This window comes from Borostomias antarcticus (genome assembly GCF_949987555.1).
Source record: "Borostomias antarcticus genome assembly, chromosome: 20".
In the NCBI taxonomy this organism is placed as follows: domain Eukaryota; kingdom Metazoa; phylum Chordata; class Actinopteri; order Stomiiformes; family Stomiidae; genus Borostomias; species Borostomias antarcticus.
In genome coordinates this window covers 8,934,192-8,957,736 of record NC_140253.1, presented here as the reverse complement: position 1 = coordinate 8,957,736, position 23,545 = coordinate 8,934,192, and the positions used below count along the sequence as shown (strand labels likewise).

Below are 23,545 nucleotides of genomic sequence, written 5' to 3'. Positions count from 1 at the left end.
GCCTATTAATAGGACTACATTGTGTCCAATTTACCCTTCCTCCGTCAGGCTATGTGGGCCAATGGTTTTGGTTCTATTACCAATATCACAAAAAAACACATTACCTTGTGTGCATCAGTGTGGCGTGGGTGACATACATTTAGACATTGAATTAGCATAGTTATTTTGTTTAGTTTGCGTACAAAATTGGTCAGTTCACTCCATTCGTTTTCATACAATTACGCGTAGGCCTACTTCGAATGAGACTGAATGCATCAGCCATTCAGCTGCAACAGAAGCCTACGTTACAATTCACATGCAGTACAATCATGCCCTCTAGTGGCTATTGGTATAATAACAGCATTTAGAGTCAATGTACTCTAATGGATGGATGGATGAATAGAAAGACAAGAGGTACTTTATTTATCCCCGAGGGGAAATGTTTGTAAATTAGCTCATGTGTCTGCTATAAATCCAGATAAATGTGATTCTACCCAACATGGATATAATGCTGAATTTAAATGTGTGCATACAGATATTCTTGATCATCACCAGTATAGAGCTTTTGGGCTGTATGGTCAACCAAGTGTAGATGTTTGTTCAAATGTGAGCTCATATTCAGTAAGTACATTTAAATAAATACCAGGACAAATGATATTTTTGAGTAATTGGCTGTTTTATTGCATAAAATAAAAATACTTATGTTATGAAATGTTTCACATTACAAATATTTGTCTACAAAACTGGATAAATTATGAAAAATAAATATTCTTGTGCAACTTGTCTGTATTGTCACTGCAGGCAGAGAGACATATTGAGAATTCTTCCTCACCAGAATAGAATTAACTTTCAACTAGCTGATCAGATGCAACCAGAATCACAATCACACTTAATGGCTGAGTGTCATGCTATGATGGCATTTTGTAGGCTTTGGCCTTGTTTGGTTACTTGGAAAATGAATCCTTCCTTTCATCCTGCGAAGTCATGACTGCTCTGTGCACGACTGGATGAATCAAAGGAAGGTTGTCTACCTGCTGCTCCCACCACTCCAATCTGCTATAAAGTCAGTAATGTCTTCAAAGAGGGAGCGTACCTCTAAGCCCCATGTCCTCTTAGCACCTCAGTCATCTTGATCTAGCGTGGCCATGCAAAAGATAGGTGCCATCTGTGTCACTGGAACCATTCTGACAATGATCTTAATTAAAGAATAATCATTAAAAAGCTGTGCTGGTGGGTCACATTGCTTTAAACATGTGGAATTCAGCAGCAAAGGAACTGAGTGGTGATCTGCTGCTTTACTAAACATGTCAGAAGGGGCCCTGCATCTCTCTCATCTGTTATTTCCTACAATACCTGAAGTCGTAGAGACATCTATTCACCACATTATGGTTGACAATACAAATAATCCTTCAGCTTTCAACATTACCAATACATCTTTTTTGGTTGTGCATTTATCTTTTAAGATATATATAATATCATTTTTTTGGGCTAACAAAATATTTTAGGTATAAAAAAATAGCACGTCACAAACTCATGCAAGAGTGTTGTCATTGTCATGCGTTTCTTTGATTTTGTAAACTGCTGCCTCTAAGCCTTTGATACCATACGACTGAAATAATTGTCAAAAATTGTATTTCCTGATTGTGAGAAAGCACAGAGGTCATCTGTCGCTGATCATCTCAGTCCTACAAATCTTTAAGAAAACTGTTTTAAGACAAAAACATAATGCATGGCTTCAAAACAGTTTGACACATGAATAAAACAGTACTCATTTGAGATGATGACGTGGCTTGGGGTTATGTTACTGCCTCCACCCCAGCGACAGCGCAGGGCGAGCGGTAATGTTTTCGGTGGCGTCTGTCCATCCGTCTGTCTGTATGTCTTACCAGGATTATGCAAAAACTACTACACTGATTTTCATGAAACTTGGTGGAAGGGTGTAGCATGAGTCAATCTAGAACCCATTCAATTTTGGAGTGGATGCGAATCACGGGGCGAGCCGTTTCTTGGTTTGTTTCTTAGCAGGATTACACAAAAACTACCATTCATGAAACTCGGTGGAGAGGTGTAGCATGGGCCAAATTATCCATCCATCCATCCATCTTCATCCGCTTATCCGGGGTAGGGTCGCGGAGGCAGCAGTTCCAGCAGGGGGCCCCAGACATCTCTTTCCCTAGGAGCATCAACCAGCTCTGCCTGGGGAATCTTTAGCCGCTCACAGGCCAGTGCGGAGATGTAGTCCCGCCACCGGGTCCTGGGTCTACCCCGCGGCCTCCTCCCAGCCGGACACGCCTGGAACACCTCCCTAGGGAGGCACCCAGGAGGCATCCTCTCTAGATGCCCGAACCACCTCAACTGGCTCCTTTCGACGCAAAGGAGTAGCGGCTCTACTCCGAGTCTCTCTCGGATGACTGAACTTCTCACCCGATCTCTCAGGGAGACCCCAGCCACCCTCCTGAGAAAACTCATTTTGGCCGCTTGTATCTGTGATCTTGTTCTTTCGGTCATGACCCATCCTTCATGACCATAGGTGAGGGTGGGGACGAAGACAGACCGGTAGATCGAGAGCTTTGCCTTTTGGCTCAGCTCTCTTTTTCGTCACAACAGTGCGGTAAAGCGACTGCAGAATCGCAGCAGCTGCTCCGATTCTCCGGCCAAACTCCCTCTCCATGGTTCCCTCACTCGTGAACAAGACCCCCAGATACTTGAACTCCTTCACTTGGGGTAAGGACTCATTTCCTACTCGGAGCGGACAGACCATCGGTTTCCTGCTGAGAACCATGGCCTCAGATTTAGAAGAGCTGATTCTCATCCCAGCCGCTTCACACTCAGTTGCAAACCTATCCAGAGAGTGCTGGAGGTTGAGGTCAGATGATGCCATCAGGACCACATCATCTGCAAATAGCAGCGACGCAATCCCCAGCTCACCGAACTGCAAACCCACCTCGCCACTACTACGCTGATATCCTGTTCATGAAAATCACAAACAGGATTGGTGACAAAGCGCAGCCCTTGCGGAGGCCAACCCCCACCGGAAAGGAAGACGACTTACTGCCGAGGACATGGACACAGCTCTCGCTCTGGGTGTACAGGGATTGGATGGCCCCAAGTAGGGATCCCCTCACCCCATACTCCCGCATAACCCTCCACAAGACCTCTCGAGGGACCCGGTCGTAAGCCTTCTCCAAGTCCACAAAACGCATGTAGACAGGTTGGGCAAACTCCCAAGCCCCCTCCAAGATCCTTGCGAGAGTGAAGAGCTGGTCAGTGGTTCCACGACCAGGATGAAATCCGCATTGTTCCTCTTCGATCTGAGGTTCGATTATCGGCCGGACCCTCCTTTCCAGAACCTTGGAGTACACTTTCCCTGGGAGGCTGAGTAATGTGATGCCTCTATAATTGGCACACACCCTCTGGTCCCCTTTTTTGAATATTTGGACCACCACCCCAGTCTGCCACTCCTTTGGCACTGACCCGGACTTCCACGCAATGTTAATGTCTGTGCTCTCTGAGCACCATTTCTAGTTAGTTATGACATGATAGTGTCTTACTATTTGTCCTCTCAAAATCCTTCCCTTTGAAACAGTATGGCTATACAAAATCATTAAGTGCTGGTAATAAATCGTGTTCCTGGTGCTTGGAAATAGCAAATCGGCTTCACTAAAACATGGCCCCTTCCAGTTTTACTGTATACCCACAATGCACCACATTTCACGCCCACTGGATAACCATGCCATGCATTTCCCCCCTCAAGGGTAAATCACAACTAAAATCAACAACTTACATTTTTGCCACAAGCAACATTGACTGAACTGGGAACTGTGGTTGCCATGGTGACAACCGGCTTCCTTCACTGGCTTGTTCACTGCAGGCAAGGTTCACCAGAGGGCGTCTGACACTAAAGACGTAGTAGAACGTATTGTTTATAGGTCACTTGGTAGTTGAGAGAAATTAGCTTTGTTTTCAGTCCGTTATCCTGTATGAAACTGTGTTATTTCAATTGTTTGCTCGTATAATATTGCAATCAACCCGGCCCTCGAGATTAACATTTGAATGAAAACATTCCAAAGTCACCACAATATGGGCGACTCTTCAATACACATGGCAATTACATTGACCACATAACGTCATCAGATAGAATAAAGCATGACAACGGAAGAAAGTTATATTTAACCTATATACTTATCATGCCTTTGCCTTACGAATATATCATTGGTTATATAGTTCACTGTCACAAACAGCTACAGATTCACACGTCTCTTTAGACACTACAGGTTGCAATCTAGTCATTTTCCTGACTACTCTGGGACACCAACACTGTGATGTACCAACACTTCTAGAGCCTGAAAAGAACATGGGTTTGGCAAAAATGAATCCGGATGGCACCTCTCACTCCTAATATCATCCCCCTCTACGATGCCTGAGCTCCCCCAGAGACTCAATCCTGACGTTAATGATATGTTTGTATACTGGTACTGTTACTGGTACTGTGTACGTTTCCTTTACATTTTGCAGTACATGAAGGATCTTATAGGAACTAAGGATTATATACACTAACTAAACATATGTACAGGAATACGTTTTTTTATAACACTGTCCTTAATCATTCAGACATGCTGTAATCACATATTGCACCACACAGACTAATTGGTCTCATTGATCTGCGTCAACTTTCCCACATGGCAAACAATGACCACTGACGATGGCAACATTCAGAGCTCTGAATATAGTTAGGCTTTGCATAAATTACTTGTCAGTGTCCTAAATATCCTTATAACCATCTTCACGGCAGCTCTAAGATAAACCATTCGGGGGGTTCTGAAACTGATCAACAACAAGGCAAGAGAAGTTGTGAAGCTTCGTAATCGTATCATTTTCTCCCACTGCCTAATTGCTTTCTATGGAATCGTTTCACAACGCTCTGAATGTTGCCTACGCTAGGATGCTATGATTATGTTTATAAGGCAACGTTAAGCTTCACCAGGCGCTTTAAGGAAAGTCTTACCCTTTCTGAAGAACACTGATATGTATGATGCATATGCACATTCATTCTAAACTGAAGTATAATCACCTGAAGGCCTGATACTTTATTTGGCGAGCGTTTTGGCGAGCGTTACGAGGACGTGCCTTTGCGGCATCTGGACTGGCAGCTCTGGGACTCTTTTTTTGTGTGCTTTGACAGGAAGTTGCGGAAACTTGTGAGACCACAGCGCCGCACGTCGTCACGGGGACAGATGAACGAGGGAGAAGCCTTGTGGGGAGAAGCCTGAAGGGGGGGGGGGGGGGTTGTGACCCTGTGACCTCCTTTCTCACCTTCGCGTTCCGCTGTCCACGTAGAGCATACTGAACGGATCAACTCAAAAGGCCTGAGGCGCCGTTGTTCGTGGGGTGGGGGGGTGGGGTGGGGTGGGGGCGCGCCTCGCGGTCCTGCGGGGGGAGAGTCAAAGCGCCGACAGCCCGGGGCGAGCTCGCATCGCCACCCCCCCCCCCCCCTGCCCCCACCCCCCACCCTCTTTACGTCTCTTTGACGGACGGCTTCTTTACGACACAGAGCAGGGTGATGTAGGGCACCCCGATGAAGGCCCAGCTCTCGTTGGGCCAGAACATGATGACGGGCCCCCGCTCCGGCGCCTCCGTGGCCACGTCGAAGTAGGCGAAGCACACGCAGCCCAGGTAGGAGGCCAGGCAGATCAGGACGTGCCTGGGGAGACGGGAAGGGGAGACGGGAAGGGGAGACGGGTTTAGGGGGGTCGAAGGAGGAGCGCTGACCTGAGGGAAAAGACAGCGCCGCATCCCTTTCGTATCACACACGCTGTATAACGAAGCCAAGATGGCCGTCGCGAGGAGACGGTCAGCCGCGAGTGAGGACAAAGTCGCAACGCAATTGGGCGGCTGCGCTCGTATTTGAAAATCATGCCATGTTTGCACCACTTTTTCGCACAGATGTAGGTTCGCTTTATTGATGTGCCATTGGTTAAAAAAAAAAGTCACACTTTACAATAAGGGTCACAAAAAACATTAGTTAACTGTTAACTAATGCTTATTTAGTGTTAGGTTAGGTTACTAATGTTAATTAATACCTTAGTTAAGGTTAGGGTTAGGGTTAGGTGAGTTAACCTTAGTTAAAATAAATAACATTAGTAAATGGTTAATAGAGACATTAGTTAACTGTTAATGCTTAATAATGCATTAACTAATGCTTATTAATGTACCCTTATTGTAAAGTGTTACGAAAAAAAACTCTGTAGTGTTTTGGAGAAAACAAACATAAAATATGCCATGAGGAGCATCCAAATCACTGCACGAGAATACAAGTAGTACACTGGATGGGGAGGCTAACTGCTATCAGTAACTGTTTCAGTGCAATAGGAGTGGAGATGGCGGCCAAGATATCAAGCGTGGCAGACGATCAACAAAGCAATGTGGAACGTACCAAGCGCAGTGGAGGTAGGGGAAGTTGACGGACGACCACATCTCACAGAAGATCCTGTCGCTGAGCCAGCAGAGAAGAGCCAGCGCCCACCACACCCCCGAGATCAGCCCCAACTTGAAGACGCGCGGGTTCTCGCACCTGCACGGACAACATCACGTTAATACAAGTGAATGCATACACACGCATGCATGCGCGCACACACGCACACCCATACTTATTTCGTACATGCAAATCCTGATCCACACGATGGTACAAATGACTTGGCCTTACAAGCTACAAAGCTTGCATCGCGATTTGCACTCTCTACTGACGTCGTAGATTGATATAGTTAGTTAAGTCTTCTTGTCTATTGATATTTTTGTGCGATAGGCAAAATATGACTCTTGATTGCTGAGTAGTGGAGAAGGGATGGGATTAGATAAGCATGCTTCTTCCTACTCCTTTTAGGACATGTTGAGTAATTATTGTTTTTTGTTGTCTGATATTTGATTGTTTTTTACATTTTGTATTATTTTCACGTGTTCGAAATAAAGCCTTCATTCATTCATATATATATTTACAGTTTGTGCTCCTGTGTTGTCGGATGTTACTCATATTTTGGTCTGATTTGAGTCAACATTGAAAAGTTCATCCAAGTGATGGACTTCCTAGCTGAAATTCAGGGGTTGAGAAATCTGGCAGGTTTATAACTGTGTTGCCAAATTATGCACCCTCCCCCTTAAGGTTCTTTTCAGACACATTAGGGTCAATCCTCAATTCAACTTGAGTCGTTTTTCCAATGAGACGTGATAATAGCACAATAGGCAATTCATGTGTGAGAGTAGGCTTTGTGATAGATTTGAGAAATAACTCCTTTATTCTAATCTAAAATGGATTTCTGCGGCAGAACGAATTGCATTCAAAACACAGAGTCCGCGCTCGGAAATGACAGATTGCCTACATCGTATCAAGGAAATGAGTCTGTTTAATAAAACATAAATGTTCATATCATAGACGTCAGATTATTTTCCAACATTGATGAACACCCACAAAGAATATTATATTGTTTTACAGCTGCAGGAAGCATGAAAACAATATCTGGTAGTATCCGTGCGCACTCCTGCACGAGGGGGTGCATTTGGTGGTGGGGGTGCAAAAAATGGCATAACACCGAAACAGGCTGCTCGGGGCCTCCAGATTGGGTCATTGGTAGCACCGGGAGGGGGAGCTTCTCTGTGTTGATACGTAGGCTATAGCCCTGTCAGGAGAGATCCAGGATCAGTTTACTGTACCCACTACACACATACACCCCAACCTTGTGATAAACATATAGGCCTACGTTTCCTATCTGATCAAAGAAGATTGTACAACAGTAACTGACAACTGTCTGTTCATAGATATTTCCATTTCACTGGGCAGTGGATCCCTAACAAGGCCCATGTGTGTATAGTTTTTTTTGTACATACACTGTACGTTACATTGTCTGTGTGTGTGCGCACAGGCGCTCAGAGAATGATTATGTTTTAGCGAAACTACAGCATTAGGAATCTGAAGGAGACGCGAGTCCTGTTCCCATTGTGAACAGCGCAGCCTGGTAGAGCCGTCTCCACATCTGGCTTATTAAGCACAAAATGGCAGGCGAACAAATGGCAACAACACGTGCCAGTGACAGGAAACATGCAAAAAACAGCAACAGAGCGACAGAGAGAAAAGCCCACCGCTGCCATTCAGGAAGGAAGCGGAGTATGAGCAGTGGCGTTGCGCAATTTTTCGGCCCCATGGCCCGACCTGCGGGGGAGCCATGGGGCCCCTCCCACAGAGTGACATGGGATAGACATCACGGCCACTTAATGCTTTAAAAATGTTTTTTGTTGCAGGCATCACTGACAAATACAAACAAGTGACTCTGTATTAGTCTATTATAACAGGAAGGTATTGTAGAACATTCGTTATAGCCTATCATTTGAGTTCACACAACGGAACGGTTCACACAACATATTCTGTATCAAAGAAAAGTCTACAAAAAAACAAAACATATCCTGTAGGCTACAGAGGCTGCAGTCAAGAGCTGCTTTGTAGATGTGTTGTAGTAAGCTTATTATTTTATACGTGCATCTCCTGGAATTCTTCTGCGCAAAGTCCTGTAGGCTATAACACTCTTTAGATCTAGACTGCACGCGCGTCGGCTCTCAATGCTAAGGATAACCCAGACAGTCTCTCTTGCGACATTGTGCTCCTCAAATACAGTATGTCTTTATTAATTTAAGTTTTGAGAGAGATCTCTCGGCACTGGCAACATTCACAGGTAGGCTATTGTTAAAAACAATTTCAGTGATGTGGCAACATAGGGGATACTTGGCAAAATGGACTGATTTTGAATAAGCAGGGTTTGTGCAAGGTATTTGATTGTTCCACGCTCAATGTCCTTTATAGTAGGCCTGGAGTATTACGGTGGGACAGGATCTGGAAAGGAAACTCGGTTGACAAGTCGTCTTTCTACTGGGCTGCTAAAGCACTAGCGGACTCAGACAGATCCGTGTCTGTTGCGCGCAAAACCTCACGGGCCATGCATGAGCCACTGTAAGAACAAACAATAATTCCAATGTAATCCATAGCCTACTCCTACCCTACTGATTATAGCCGACTGTGATCACTCATTCTCGAGCAGTGCTGATACTCTATGGATAATACTATTTTCTATTATTCTACCTGTGTGGAAGCGTGAGGCATGGCTAGCTGGCTCGGCTGTACCGGGGCTGTGATGTCTGTCTGCCTAGACTCGGAGCTGACCAGGGGGTTGCTAGTGGTGACCGGGCCCGGTGGGGAGCTACAGTAGGTGGCTGGGCTGTAACGGGGTTGGGGACCTGGCTGGGTTGTCTGTCCACTGCCTGCCTGAAGTCCAGGGGGATGCTAGCGGTGGCCGGACCGGTAGTCTACCTTTGCTGCCTGTTGGAACAATGATTTTTGGTAGCTTTGCCCTCTCCTGTTCGGCTTTCGCTCTCGTTGTTTTTCTGAGCACCGCTTGGGTATTTGCGCTTCATTTTTAGTTTTTACCGGCAACACAATTTATGTAGGCTACTGAACTTTAAATTAGCAATGCTTCCCGCTTTGTTTTCAACGCTGCCCAGCCTGCCAATGAGCATTTATGATCAGCCGGCTCACCCTATCACAGGTGAGCAAATAATTATTAGAATGATACACTTGACGGGGTGCCTTGCAACATATAAGGGAAGTCCCGCACTCTGCTTCCTGTTCCTGTTACGACTTTGGAAATCTAAGAGGCTACAAAATGTAAAGGAAAAATAAATCTAGTGGGGCCTCCTAAGCTCCGGGGCGGGCCTCCGGTACGCCCGTGAGTATGAGAACTGTGACACTGCTAAATGATTCGATGCAGCTCCAGTTAACCACAATGGTTATGTGACGCACATCTCCTCAGTCTCAAAAGGCACGGACGGGTCATTTTAGACAACTTCTACTGTGGCTACGAGCCAATTCACCAAATGCTAGCGTGTGATAGGGAGTGGTAACAGTTATCACACACTCCAGCTGTTAAGAGCCTTTAGATGGCCGTTTTTTAGGGTGGAGTGCACACTGAAGCCTCTCACTCCAGGGACAGAAGAGGAAGAGGAGTCTTGAAGATAACTGCGGCAAAGCGAGCAGCAGCAGAAAGATTGCAACCATTTAAGAAATGCTGTCAAACGATTTCAACCCGCAACTTAAAGAAGAGCCAATTTGAGAGGGATAGTATTTAAACATAACGTCCTTCATGCTGAACGATACATTATAATAAGCTATATACTATTGGGTAGACCAACAGTTGCTGACAGTTTCAGTGCAATAAGAGTGCAGATGATACAAAGGTAAAGACTGACCAACTAAGGAGGTCACAAGGTCGCGAGGTCAACTCGGCTGTATCTGAGTGCAGGCAGCCATGTGTGGAAAGGTCTCCAACAGGAACTCTCACCCACTTAACAGCGCGACGAAAACACACTCACAGCAGCCTACGAATGACGGGTACAGTCAGCTATGTCAAGAACTACGAACCGGTAGAACAATAGATTAATGACGGCGGTATTCTGGGAACAAGGAAAAAACTGAGAAATTCATTCAAGAGAACTCAGACACACACACACGCACAGACACACACACGCGCACAAATATGCACGCATTTGACAGGAATGACCCCCTTGTGGCTTTAATGACATTCTTCCGAGAAACAGACTCCTTCAAAATGGAACAACAAGCTATGGAATGGCACCAAGTAGGCCAAGGCTGGCGTTACAACAGGCCCCATTAACTAAACTACATCCTTACACGTTGACTCAGGGGGAAATTAGCTCCCTTCGACACAACTCATGTCAAATGTATGTTTCCACTGCTGACATTTTGAGTAATTTGCGTCAGTCAGTAGGTAATGTTTAAGCTTTTTTTTGAATGTCATTTTGTGAGTCAGACCGTAGATGTCACAGAACCATTGTTTGACTACGACATGACATAACGTCATTGCTTTTATATTTAACAGCACACAGAATCTGTTATGCAGCTTTAAAAAAAAAACATCATCCACAGAATTGCATTCAAAATTCATCGGAGCAGGAGAGAAAAAGATGGTAAAAGATGGATTTTTTCAGATTACCAGCAAGAGGAGTCAATTATTTTTGAAGCTTAATCGTTACTGCGTGCTCCGGTTATTCAAGCGAGTTTTTCTGCTTGCACGCACACACATACACGCCCCATAACTGTCTGACTCTCTCTCTCTCTCCCTCCCTCTCTCTCTCATGCCGCAGACACGCACATTCACACCTGTACTAATGTAGAGCTTCTTAGAAACAGCCTGATCCTCATTTGAATGTTTTACTCAATAAGGTCTCTCTCAGCGTCCCGCTCATTAAGAATGAATGACCCCCTCGTCTTACATCAGCGATGGTGAGATGAAATGTGGACTTCAATGACCTCGCCCACAGCAGGCACGAAGAGATGAATGGGAATCATCACGCAAAGCCTTAACATTAGCTGTGTGTGTGTGTGTGTGTGTGCGGGCGTGTGTATGTGTGTGTGTGTGTGTGTGTGTGAGTTAGTGAGTGTGTGTCTTGACTGACCTTTTGAGCTCCATGATGAGCAGGACAGTTCAGGGGATTTTTACATTAGTTTAAGTGTGTGTGTGTGTGTGTGTGTGTGTGTGTGTGTGTGTGTGTGTATGAGTTAGTGTGTGTGTGTCTTGACTGACCTTTTCAGCTCTGTGATGAGCAGGACGGTGCAGGGAATACCCAGCGTCATCAGTGACACGGAATTGACGACTGGCTTAACGAAGGCCAGCCCAGTGGTGATCCCTGACAGGATGCCAATCACCACTTTGAACCTTGACCTGGAAGGGAAAAAAAAACTTGTTTCAAAGCATGGGCCTATTAAATCTTCTCAATTTTATCTTATCTCATTAAGACTTACAGAGACACGTGTTTTTGCATACCTTCATTCGGTTTTTAGGATTATCAAGCGCAGTGCTGATGTTTTTGCCGACCGACACGCCAACATGCCACAGCGAATCGGCATTGCGTCCTTGATAAGTTGTACTGTTTAAGTAAGGCCATCAGCTTAATGTCAGGGGTGAAGGAGTGGGATGACAGCCGTGGTGGCTTTGTGACAATGGAAAACAGTGCACAGGCATGTGATGCAGCCTTTCACTGGTGTCAGCTATCTCGGACAAGGCTATTATTAAAAATACACATGCCAGCACATGACGCTGACTTGCGCTCAACTCAACTAGCGGCCCTACGTGGAAACTGAGAAGAAATGATCCCTGGCTGAAACTGAAGGGCATAGCTTTTTAAAAAAGGGACTTCATCGGAGTGAAAAAAAATAAATGGAAGTACTTTCACAATGTGCAAGACTATAGGGCTTGGGAAAATGTAGTCCCAGACACGACCATCTTGTTTCTACACAGGTGTATCTATTTGTCTGATTGGCTCTACTGCATTGAATCTTATGCAATCAGAGAATAGATACACCTGTGTAGAAACAAGATGGTCGTGTCTGGGACTACATTTTCCCAAGCCCTATAGATAATTGTCTCTTGCACATCTAAATCAAATCTCAGTGACAGGTGCGTAGATGGAGCAGATTCTATGAGGAAACAGGAAGACCCGCACACTATCTTCACTTGCTCAACAAATCAAATTTAAAATTTAATTATGTACGTTTCGGTACATGACCTTTAGCTACATTTCACAATGTGCAAGACCGACAGAAACAAATCTAGGGCAATGACTTTACTTGAATTATTAAATGAATTCCTAGCCTGGCATGGCCTGATCAATTTTCAAATGTGATATGCCTGATATTCCCCAATGACTCATCTGAATCGGCCTTCCTCCAGGAGTTGTCAGACCTAGTAATGTGGTGTCAAGACAACAACCAGACCCTGAACACCAGCAAGACAAAGGAGATGATTGTGGACTTCATCAACGAGGAGGAAGTGGAGATGGTGAGCCACTTCAAATTCCTAGGGATGCAGATCTCTTATGACTTTGACACAACAGAGGCCTCCTAAAGAAGGCACAACAACACCTCTACTTTCTGAGATGCCTGCGGAGATGGGGCATGAGAACACAAACACTTGTGAACTTCTACCGCAGCATCACTGAAAGTGTCCTGACTGGAGGCATCACAGCCTGGTACGACAACACCGCCGCCCACGACAGGAATGCTTTCCAGAGGGTGGTGAAGACGGTGTGGAGCTCCCAGCCACTCAGGGTCTCTACAACCAACGCTGCCGCAGGAAGGCCATCTCTGTCACAAGACACCAACCACCCCAGTTGTCACCTGTTCTACTGTGTCTGGGAACCTTTAAATGTCTAGCTGAGTACCTAGGACTGGAATGAGGAACTGATTAGCACTGATGAGACACTGTAGGGACAAGCGGTTACAAGAATTCCAATGTACCTGCACCCGTACTTGTTACACATGGCAAATAAACCTTCTATTCTATTATGTTCTATTCAGTGTGTATAGCTCCCCAGAGTCCAGCAGCGCGGGGGGGGGGGGGTACTTGTACATACTGGTCTTACCCCTAATGTTGGAATAGGATCAGGATCAGTATGTAAAGAGAAGCAAAAAACAAACAAAAACAGTTCACCCATTTGAGTCAATATAAGAGAACTGGAAACATTCTAAATCGCCTGTCTTCAGTTTCAGTTACGTTTATTTAAGAAGGGACAATGCATATTAATAAACAAGTGTAAATATGCCAGAATTAGCCAAAAGGCTTATTTCCATCCGTAGTTCCTGGCCAAGGTGTTAAAAAACATACCATAGAATCTTGTACTGTAGCAAGCAGGACATACAGTGAGGAGGATAAATGTTAATTTAGACAGGCATATCACAAAACAGCAAGCCATACACACAACAGAGATAGATACAGGCAATAGTGCTCAGCAACTCGACAACACACAAGAGAGTGAGATGGTACATTAGAGAGTTGAACTCCCTCCATCTAGAGCACAAAGTTGTGCAAACCGGACTGCTAAAAAAAAGCTCTGTATGAAATCCAACATCCATCCACTATGACGGATTTCTGGCATGATATATTTTCGCACAGGCCGTGGAAATCCACTGACCTCAGTATTGTAATCTACTCTACCCCTTTCAAATCTTGAGTTACGTCTTAAGCGCCGACAACATTTGGAGCCACTATTGTGCAGTATGGCTGGTGTTGTGAGCGGATCCCGGTTTGCCCGAGACTAAAAATTACCACAACCACGGCAATCAGAATTATGTAGCTTGGTAATTTTACACATTACACATGTAGGTTTGCAACGGCTTTTTGTTGTCGTTCTCTCAGGGCCACGCTTGATGCGTCTCTGCCGTCAGCTGATATAGCCTAGCTAATCGATTGCACGGTGTGAAGACAACAGCTGCAGCTTGTACAGCCTGGACGCCTTTTGGGCAATTAGAGCCGGAATTCGAACCTCTGTAGGGATGTGGCAACTTTGGGTGTGGTTGTAAATCAGACGGAGTGTTACTACTTCACCATGTCACCGCAACAGTCGCGGTTTAGGCTATTGTTCTCCCAGCAGTGTCGGGACCTTGAACCTCAGCAAAGGTGTGCGTGATTGGACTGTGTGATTCCATTCGTAGCTCTGAGAAGACTTTGGCTCACCTGTCCTTCCTGAACATTTTGGGGAGGTATCTTTTGGGGAACCACATGGCGATGGCGCACATCAGCACCCAGAGGATGGCCAGCTCGTCCAGCATCTGACCCAGGAAGCTGAGGGTGGCATGGAAGTAAGTGGAGCCGATGCCTGAGAGAGAGAGGGAGAGAGAGAGAGAGAGAGGGAGGGAGGGAGAGAGAGAGAGAGAGAGAGAGAGAGAGAGACATTAGAAAACAGGAGGTGTGGGTTTCTGTCGATGACTCTAAGTATGACAATGTTTTCTTTGGCCCGAGGCCCAAGACGTGGGAAACATAAAGGCAAAGTCTAGTTGAGCAAATGTATAACTTCATGACCACTTTAAAATAAAATAATGACCTTCTCATCAATGCTCTTTCAAAACAAGTGAACATCGCCCTCTTTTGTAATCAAACTTCATCTGATTAGAGGCCGGATGTTTTGAAAGAGCATTTTCCCTTGAGGTCAATTTGAAACAGAGAGAGTTCCGATGAAACCCTGCTGCCTCTCCCTACAGCATTACACTATCCTCATCAATCCAGTCACACCACCAAGAATTTCACAGACTCAATGAAAATACGAAAGCAGAGGGCTATCGTCAAAGAAACAAGCTGTTCCGCGTCTGTCTAATTTACTGGTGAGCTCTCACCTTTGCTTGACACGTTCGGCCCCGTTACAGAACCCTTTCGGTCTGAGGAAGTGCTTATGAAACCACTCTTCAGAACAGTGTTATTGGCTTTCCAGCGGGAGCACCACCAGGGCCAGCGACCTCTTGTTATCAATGTCCTACAGCCCCCCCCACCCCCCCTATTGTATTTATCACTGCTTGTCAAAAAGGCGCCAACCCCGAGCCTGGCACCCTTTTAGCGCATTTCCCCATCGGTCAGGACTCAGGAACCACCGCTTCCAAAACACAGCGCCCTGTCAGTGTTCTTTAACATCACTGACGGTCATAAGCAGAGGCAGAGCGCTGTCCACTCCAGACAAGTGGCAAAACTGGACCATGCTCCAACTAAGTTTAGAGCGACCAAACATGCGTGGAATCTCCCTTTGTTAGTGAAGAGAAACCCACGTCTTAAATCCCAAACACAGAAAGCCAATAGGAACAGCACTTTAAGACTGGCCTTCGACAGGCTTGACAGGGAGGGTGTCGTGTGCTAGGGTGCCTGTTGGGCAACTGGGATTGAGCTATCGCCATATCACTCTGTCCTATCTGCAGAAACAGAGGATGGGTGGAGGGGGGGCGGAGGCAGCTAAAGGTTGTTTTCATACTAGTATGCAGGCATGGAGCTACTGTAGATTAGATACCGTCCTGTTTTCCTGGCGAGGTCAAAGGTCACCTCAGTTCCAGCTAGAGAATGTAAAAGGAGGGGGAAGTGTCTCCTTACGGACGCTTACTGTCTGGCACTGGCAGGGCCTGCAGTATCCCCACCACCTCTGGTCTAAAGTATTTTGTTGACATTTCAGCAAGCGGTCGCCATAGCGGGGGATAGGCCTAAACCTAACATGACTCAGTACTTCTTCTTTTATGTGGTTTGTGGTCAGAATTATCTACTTGCATTAAAAGCCATCAAGATCTAGGCAAGCACCGACACCAAGACTGACAAACTGAACATGAATAGGCCTACCTAAACCATAACCATATACCTGGCCATGAATTAAAAGCAATAAACTGGTGTTAGCATTCTTCAACGTATTCAGCAGGCCTGTGCTGCAAAGCCACACAAAAAGGATGTACTGTAGCCTAGCTGGCCGGCAGCAGATAGGAGCAACAGCCTCTTGTACTGTATTTGTCTTTCTGGCCCTCTGTTCTGACTCTGAGGTCGCTTCTCTGGACCAGAGGTGCTGGGAATTGTCTCCTGGTATTTTCCTCATCTCTGCTGATTCTACAAAGTGGGCTTCTTTCAGAACAAGAGCTGAGTGGGCAAGAGCTTTAAAGCTAGATGCTAGGCACACCGGTTCAAATCGTATGGCTTGTGCCCAGTGGGTGCCTGTTAAGCCTGTTAACTTGAGACAAAGCTCTGTCTCTTGCATGACAATTAAGACAGGTCCAGTTGGTTTTCGAACTATTTGGGATAGACGGAAACAACTTAGCTTGAACTGTGACACTCCCATGAGGCTAATAGACTACAATCCTTTGCGTAATGAAGATTGGTAAAATATTCTTGGCCGTCCTGTTGGATAGCCTACCTAACTGAAACTGACAATTAAATGTGTTCCGGATCTTCCACACCTGTTTCTCAGGCCACACCACACACCCTATTTCTATCAATAGAAATAGGGTGAGGTTTGCAGGTGCTACACAAGGGAAGGTAAAGCATTAAGCAGACACATGAACATGAGCTTGTCAACTTAAGACGACTTAAATGCATAAGGGATCATGCAAGGCAACTTACCAACCACAACCAGTAGAATCCAAATGAGATATATTCCACTGTTGAAATGTGTTGCATATTGACGGAACAAGCACATTAATATAGGCGGTAAAACAAAAAACAAGATGTTGCTGATCTGAAATGATAAAAAAAAATGAAGGAAAGAAAAATGTGAGCAGTTTTCAGTCAAGTGGACTGTTTGTCCAATATGCAAATGTAGCCCACAGCCTACATCAAATTCCTTTCTAGTAATGCAGATCAAAAATAACTTTAAACTTGAGAGGGCAACATCAAACCAAAATAATAATAAAAAGTATATTTTGAACCCCAAATGCACTGATGTAGAAAGAACGAAAATAAAAGCTCAATGAGCAGAAGTGCTGGCGCGCCTGCGCTTTTAAACCTATTCTCTATTCCAACTGTTGAAATGTGGGAATGACCTCGACTAACATTCAAATGCTGCTATGGCCAATAAAGAAATGTCAAGGAAAGCAGTGCGATGCATTTAAGCGAAGGCATTCGAACCATTGTCTAAAAGATAGATAGCAATGGCTGTCAACAAAACATCATTAGGCTATGTAAAATGTATGAGAAGAACTGTCACCGACCGTGTTATAAAACTCCGCAATACTCGGGTAAATTAGGTAATTGCCTTCACACCAGTCCACCTCGGAGCTACCAGCCTGCAACTGGTCCCAAAAAATAAGATTAGTCATGTCTGGACTAGTCCTTGCGATGGACAGTGCGGGCAGCAGCAATCAGTCCTACAATAAGCAGTCGACGATGGAACGTCTGCTCAGCTGTGGACCGCTAGCTTGTCAATTGCTAAATATAGAATTCGAGACACGACACCTAGAATAACTCCGACGAGGCGCTATACGAAATTCATCCACTTTTAATCGCATTGTACACCGCCGTTGTTCCATATGCACGCTTTTAAAGACGCTCAAATGTATCTGGGTACAAAGTGACAGCCGTGCGCTGTAATCTCTAGTGCCCTGTGGACAACGCATGCGCAGTACAGTACAGTCCTAGGGATTCGCAAGGATGTTTGTTCAAGGATGTTCATGTCATACCATCATGCAGCCTAGAATAAAATTATCGATTTGACATATGTACAAAATACAGGTACCATGTACAATGAAATGCTCAACCATCTATAACCTCAACATGTAAGGAAATGATCATAATTTTGTTCATATTATGTAAAAGTTGAATTCAGCAGAAACGCAAGAGAAAAACAACAACGTGATGTATCAACATTTCGTTTTTACATTAAGCCTTAAGAAATTACAGGGCAACCAGGACAAATATTAGGGTCCAAACAATTTGACAGCAATGAAAACAGTTTCGACTGTTGTTTTCAGAAGCAAAAGGTGTAAAGTTACGTACGTTCTCGCGATAACATACCTTCCTATGTGAGACTGTGAGGCGGATATCCGTTCTCTTTTCGGTGGCGGAACGTCGTCGAGTCAGTTTTCGAAAATGAAGGTACGACAAACAAATCATTTTATCACTTAAAGATGGGAGTTTTCGATTCAATTTTGTGGCGTAAATGAAGCACTGTCCTTCAGCATTACAAACCTGTTTTTTATTTTGCTGTATTTTTGTCTATTCCTTAGGATGCATGTAGATAATATAGAGAGGTAGCTAAAGCTAACAACGTTAGTAAGTGAACCCGTAAACATGGCCGCCTCCTAGGAGAGAAACGTGCATGATTCACCGGCCATTGCTGACTTTCTACATACCTCAAAATTGGAATGAGAAAGTATTCATTTAACAAGGCTAGGTATTTTTGCGTCCCTCCGTTACGTCCACTAAAATGTCCCGAGTAGCTGGTTGGCACGGTTTGCCACTTGGAAGTCGTTGAGGCCGCCTTAGGTGTGTGGGCTGACCAGGCAGCTAACGTTAGCTAGCTATCTTAGCCTAGACTACGGCACACGATTTAAGGAAATGTATCCTCGTTGTGGCGAAATGATTATATCGTGTCACAATGTCGTGAACTTGCCCACACCTTAGATGTTTTGGTCCCGTTTGTACCCTGTGTCCAAAGTTATGAGTGTGCCAACCTTCAAAACTTGTTGGGGCCGACTAGCTGGATAGCCAGCCACATCCACCAAGCGTGTTGCTTTGCTTGCTAGTCAGGGTCTTTCTTGAACGATAATAGATCCGCAGCTGGATAATCGACCACTTTATTTAAGCTTGTATGTTGGTGATTTACCAAGTGGTTCTGAACATTCTGTGGTGCAAAGTGGAATGGTAACGTGTGCCTGAACCTGTGCTAAAAGTAACGCATCCAGTAGGAACGGGAAGTTGCATCCAGGACGCGAGATTACTTTTCGCAACCCAGTTTAGCAAGAACACCATAGAGTTTAGGGTTAAGGTTAGGGTGAGGGTCAGGTGTAGGGTTAGGGTCTTCCTTAACCCTAAACTCGATGGTGTTATCGCTAAACTGGGTTGCGAAACGCGTAGTGCATCCAGGACATGCTAGGAACAGGAAGATGGTCAAACTTTGATTCACGGCTAACGATCCTGTAATGTTATGACCATTTTCTGCGACGTGTGTGTTCAATCTCTATTATCAGCAGTTGTTGGAAAAGGAAGCACATAACCGAATATCACTTTTGTTTCTTGCAGCTGAACATCTCATTCCCCGCCACTGGCTGTCAGAAGCTGATAGAAGTTGATGATGAGCGCAAGCTGCGCACCTTCTACGAGAAGCGCATGGCCGCGGAGGTGGCGGCCGACCCTCTGGGAGACGAGTGGAAGGTGAGCGCCGTGCGTTTTCGTCTCCTGCGTTCGTTCGGCTGCTTGTCGAAAACGCGGAGATCCTGGCACACCAGTAGACCCTTTCAGGCTGGTCTGTAGCCCTTAAGGGGGGACGGCGTGTTGCTAAAGTAACTGTGGAGCTGTTCTACCGGATGCAACCTGACCGTCTGACCATGGCTGGTTGAACTGCATTGCTCTCCCAACCATTTTACCCAGCATACTGTTGGAAGTCTGTTGATACTTACAATGTCTGTCTTGAACCCCTGCACTGTTGACTGGCTTGTCATATATATTTATTTCAGCGAGACCTCACTTGTGCATGCAAGCGCGATGCGGCAACAGCAACGACTGCTGCTCGATGTTCCTGCGCTAACCACGGCCGGTGTCTCTCCCCTCCTCCCTAGGGCTACATGGTGCGCATCAGCGGAGGCAACGACAAGCAGGGCTTCCCCATGAAGCAGGGCGTGCTGACCCACGGCCGGGTGCGCCTGCTGCTCAGCAAGGGCCACTCCTGCTACCGCCCACGCCGTACCGGCGAGCGCAAGCGCAAGTCTGTCCGCGGCTGCATCGTCGACGCCAACCTCAGCGTCCTCAACTTGGTCATCATCAGGAAGGGTGAGGACCCGGCCGCCGTGAAACTGTCGTCATAGTTAACGGGTGGCAGTGTAGACTGCAGACATGTAGTTATTGCTCCGCCTACAGCTCATTGGGTGCTTGCTCCAGGAAGTGAAGGTTTCCCTTGCCAAATCAATATGGGGAAGAAGTCATAATATGCGTTCTCACTGCAACCCAGTAGACCCTTTCAGGCTGGTCTGTAGCCTCTAAGGGGGGACAGCGTGTTGCCAAAGTAACCGCAGAGCTGCTCTACCAGATGCGACCTGACCGTCTGACCATGGCTGGTTGAACTGCATTGCTCTCCCAATGTCATATTCTGCCCCTCGGCATGGTCATCGTTTCAGTGAGGAGACTTAAAAGTGCTGTGTGTTCCACACTTGAATAGTCTGAATGTTGTTGTTGATGTGTTGGAACGGAACGGTTGTGAGTCTGACTGGTTTTGTCTGCCCCGTCCTCCCCTCAGGTGAGAAGGACATCCCCGGCCTGACCGACAGCACCGTCCCTCGCCGCCTGGGACCCAAGAGGGCCAGCAAGATCCGCAAGCTCTTCAACCTGGCCAAGGAGGACGACGTCAGGCAGTACGTGGTGAGGAGACCCGTGACTAAAGAAGGTGAGTCCCATCACCGCCACCTGCTAGGATGCTAATGGCTTAGTCCTTAAAGGAGTAGTTTGGTTTTTATAAGCCCTATTATAAGGTTATTTGGAATCATATACAACAGTCCATATAAACATTTTGACAGACTTGGCATCCTTGAGATATTAGTGCTCATTGCTCACGTCACAACTAGGTACACAATGGATATCTGGGCATATTGATGCTAGGGATCCATTTGTGTCCCTTTCCTTTTCGTTGTGTACGACTTGGTTGTAGCACTAATGTCGAGTGCAAAGTATGTCAACATTTTTATATGGGCCGTTTATATGATCGTAAATACGCTTATAACGGGGCTTATGATGCTAAATACCATACTTTATTGAAGTCTGGAACAACGGTGCATGTAAAACTGAACCGATTATTTTTTGCCTTTGTGTGGTTTCAGAAAAAAATAGTCCAGTGTTATATAGTTCTGGATCGCATAGCCACCTCTCCGCTGTTGAATTGGGCGTAATGCACACTTTGAAGTGTGCAGAAACACGAGTGCAAGCAGTCAATTTAAAGTGAATGTTTTTCTGCCACACATGCTATAAGTGTGTATTAGAAGAGAAGGGTCTGTCGGTGGCATGGTTATGTACCACCACTTTCAGGGACCTGCACTGGAGACGCCCAGATAATCAACCAAGCCTCGTCCAGATAATCACGGGCATCATTGGCTGCATCATGATTGGTTATCTTAAATGGGTTTCAGAGGACATTTGGATGGGTTTAATTGGCTTGGGCTAATTGTGTGATGCTTCCCTGGGTTGAAGCGATGTAACTAGTCTGGCACACCGTGGACCTTTTCAGGCTGGTCTGTAGCCTCTAAGGGGGGACAGCGTGTTGCCATAGTAACCGTGGAGCTGCTCTACCAGATGCGACCTGACCGTCTGACCATGGCTGGTTGAACTGCATTGCTCTCCCAATTAATTGCCATCTAATAGTACGATGCTCTGACTCAACTGTTAACTGATACTGAAGAAAATGGTGTTTGCACATACCTGCAGCACCTGGTCAGAAGAGGTGCTGTTAGATAAACAGACTATGTGATTCCGGGGTGTGAATATTCCTATGGCTCTGCACGATTGACTCCCATGATGTGTACTCTAACCATGCTGTTGACGATATCAATATGGATACAAGAATCAGGTTACCATATGCAGTGATGCTGGTGACCAGTGATGACCCTGCCCCTCCCCGCTGTTCCCTCTGCCAGGCAAGAAGCCCAGAACCAAGGCCCCCAAGATCCAGAGGCTGGTGACCCCCCGCGTGCTGCAGCACAAGCGCCGCCGCATCGCCCTGAAGAGGCAGCGCACCCAGAAGAACAAGGAGGAGGCGTCCGAGTACGCCAAGCTGCTGGCCAAGAGGATGAAGGTACGCACTGCCACCTCCCCTTCTACAACCTCTACCACACTGCCACCTTCCCTTCTACAACCTCTACCACACTGTCACCTTCCCTTTTAAAACCTCTACCACACTGCCACCTCCCCTTCTACAACCTCTAACACACTACCACCTCCCCTTCTACAACCTCTACCACACTGTCACCTCCCCTTCTACAACCTCTACCACACTGCCACCTCCCCTTCTACAACCTCTACCACACTGCCACCTCCCCTTCTACAACCTCTACCACACTGCCACCTCCCCTTCTACAACCTCTACCACACTGCCACCTCCCCTTCTACAACCTCTACCACACTGTCACCTCCCCTTCTACAACCTCTACCACACTGTCACCTCCCCTTCTACAACCTCTACCACACTGCCACCTCCCCTTCTACAACCTCTACCACACTGCCACCTCCCCTTTTACAGCCTCTACTCTAGTACACTACTAAGTCCCCTTCTAAAACCTCTGAACTCCCGGGCAGTGAAGTCATTGTATGAGGGTGAAAGTTGTTTGGGTTATAAACGTTGTCTCAGAAAATTGGAATGTGGAGTTGGACCTGTCTTGGGAACATAATTACTTTATAAATGTTGATGGAATTCAACCTTTCTCGGGAGAACATACTTAATAAATGTCCTGTCCTTGAATGTAGAAATGTGTTGTAGGACTTGACTATTTACACAGATGTTGTTTTTGTGCAGGAGGCCAAGGAGAAGCGCCAGGAACAGATCGCCAAGAGACGCCGCCTCTCTTCTCTGAGGGCGTCCACATCCAAGTCCGAATCCAGCCAGAAGTGAAATGTAGTGAACTGAATAAAACTAAAGTTTTGCTCATATGATGCCTACAGTGTTTTTTATTCAGATTAATGCTGCTGGGTCCAGCAGTTGCTCTTTAATTTTTATGCCAGTCAGTAAGGAGCACATTTAGTATGGGGATCACGTTCAAATTCTTGTTCACACATGCACACAGATCTGGTGGCAGTGTTCACTTAAATGATCCTAAAGGACCAGTAATGTAGTTGAATAATGTAACAAGCATCCTACATTGCTCTATTATGGTTATTTGTCTGGTTGGAATGTTTCCTGGTGTTTGCTATATGCAGGAGGAACATCAGGGATATTGTGCACCGTTAGCCATACTACATTGACAGATTACTTGGATATTCAATGAAAGTAAACCAGAACCACTGAAATTGGTGACCCAGAAATA

At 45.8% G+C, this 23,545-nt stretch overlaps 2 protein-coding genes across 2 annotated transcripts; one reads left to right on the top strand and one right to left on the bottom strand.

Annotated features, from left to right (window-relative positions):
- Positions 1 to 649: 649 nt before the first annotated feature.
- Positions 650 to 17,862, bottom strand: acer2 (alkaline ceramidase 2). Its single transcript, XM_084454346.1, has 6 exons — positions 17,537 to 17,862; positions 16,950 to 17,064; positions 14,547 to 14,688; positions 11,619 to 11,756; positions 6,413 to 6,550; positions 650 to 5,680 (listed from the first exon to the last, which is right to left on the bottom strand). The coding sequence occupies exons 1-6, from the start codon at positions 17,642 to 17,644 to the stop codon at positions 5,494 to 5,496; spliced, it is 828 nt and encodes a 275-aa protein (XP_084310472.1). The 5' UTR covers positions 17,645 to 17,862; the 3' UTR covers positions 650 to 5,493.
- Positions 17,863 to 18,371: 509 nt separating this feature from the next.
- Positions 18,372 to 23,171, top strand: rps6 (ribosomal protein S6). Its single transcript, XM_084454725.1, has 6 exons — positions 18,372 to 18,419; positions 19,566 to 19,697; positions 20,102 to 20,312; positions 20,776 to 20,922; positions 22,163 to 22,320; positions 23,038 to 23,171. Exons 1-6 carry the CDS (start codon positions 18,414 to 18,416, stop codon positions 23,131 to 23,133), a joined length of 750 nt encoding a protein of 249 aa, XP_084310851.1. The 5' UTR covers positions 18,372 to 18,413; the 3' UTR covers positions 23,134 to 23,171.
- The last annotated feature ends 374 nt before the right edge of the window (positions 23,172 to 23,545 follow it).

What these genes read in the sequence shown, in the direction of transcription:
- rps6 (XM_084454725.1), top strand. An exon ending in GAGACCCGTGACTAAAGAAG is followed by an intron (nt 20,923 to 22,162) that starts GTGAGTCCCATC and finishes TCCCTCTGCCAG; the next exon opens with GCAAGAAGCCCAGAACCAAG. An exon ending in TGCTGGCCAAGAGGATGAAG is followed by an intron (nt 22,321 to 23,037) that starts GTACGCACTGCC and finishes GTTTTTGTGCAG; the next exon opens with GAGGCCAAGGAGAAGCGCCA.
- acer2 (XM_084454346.1), bottom strand. Translation starts at nt 17,644, where the DNA reads ATGACTAATCTTATTTTTTGGGACCAGTTGCAGGCTGGTAGCTCCGAG. An exon ending in GATTCTACTGGTTGTGGTTG is followed by an intron (nt 14,689 to 16,949) that starts GTAAGTTGCCTT and finishes TCTCTCTCTCAG; the next exon opens with GCATCGGCTCCACTTACTTC. An exon ending in AAAATGTTCAGGAAGGACAG is followed by an intron (nt 11,757 to 14,546) that starts GTGAGCCAAAGT and finishes TTTCCCTTCCAG; the next exon opens with GTCAAGGTTCAAAGTGGTGA.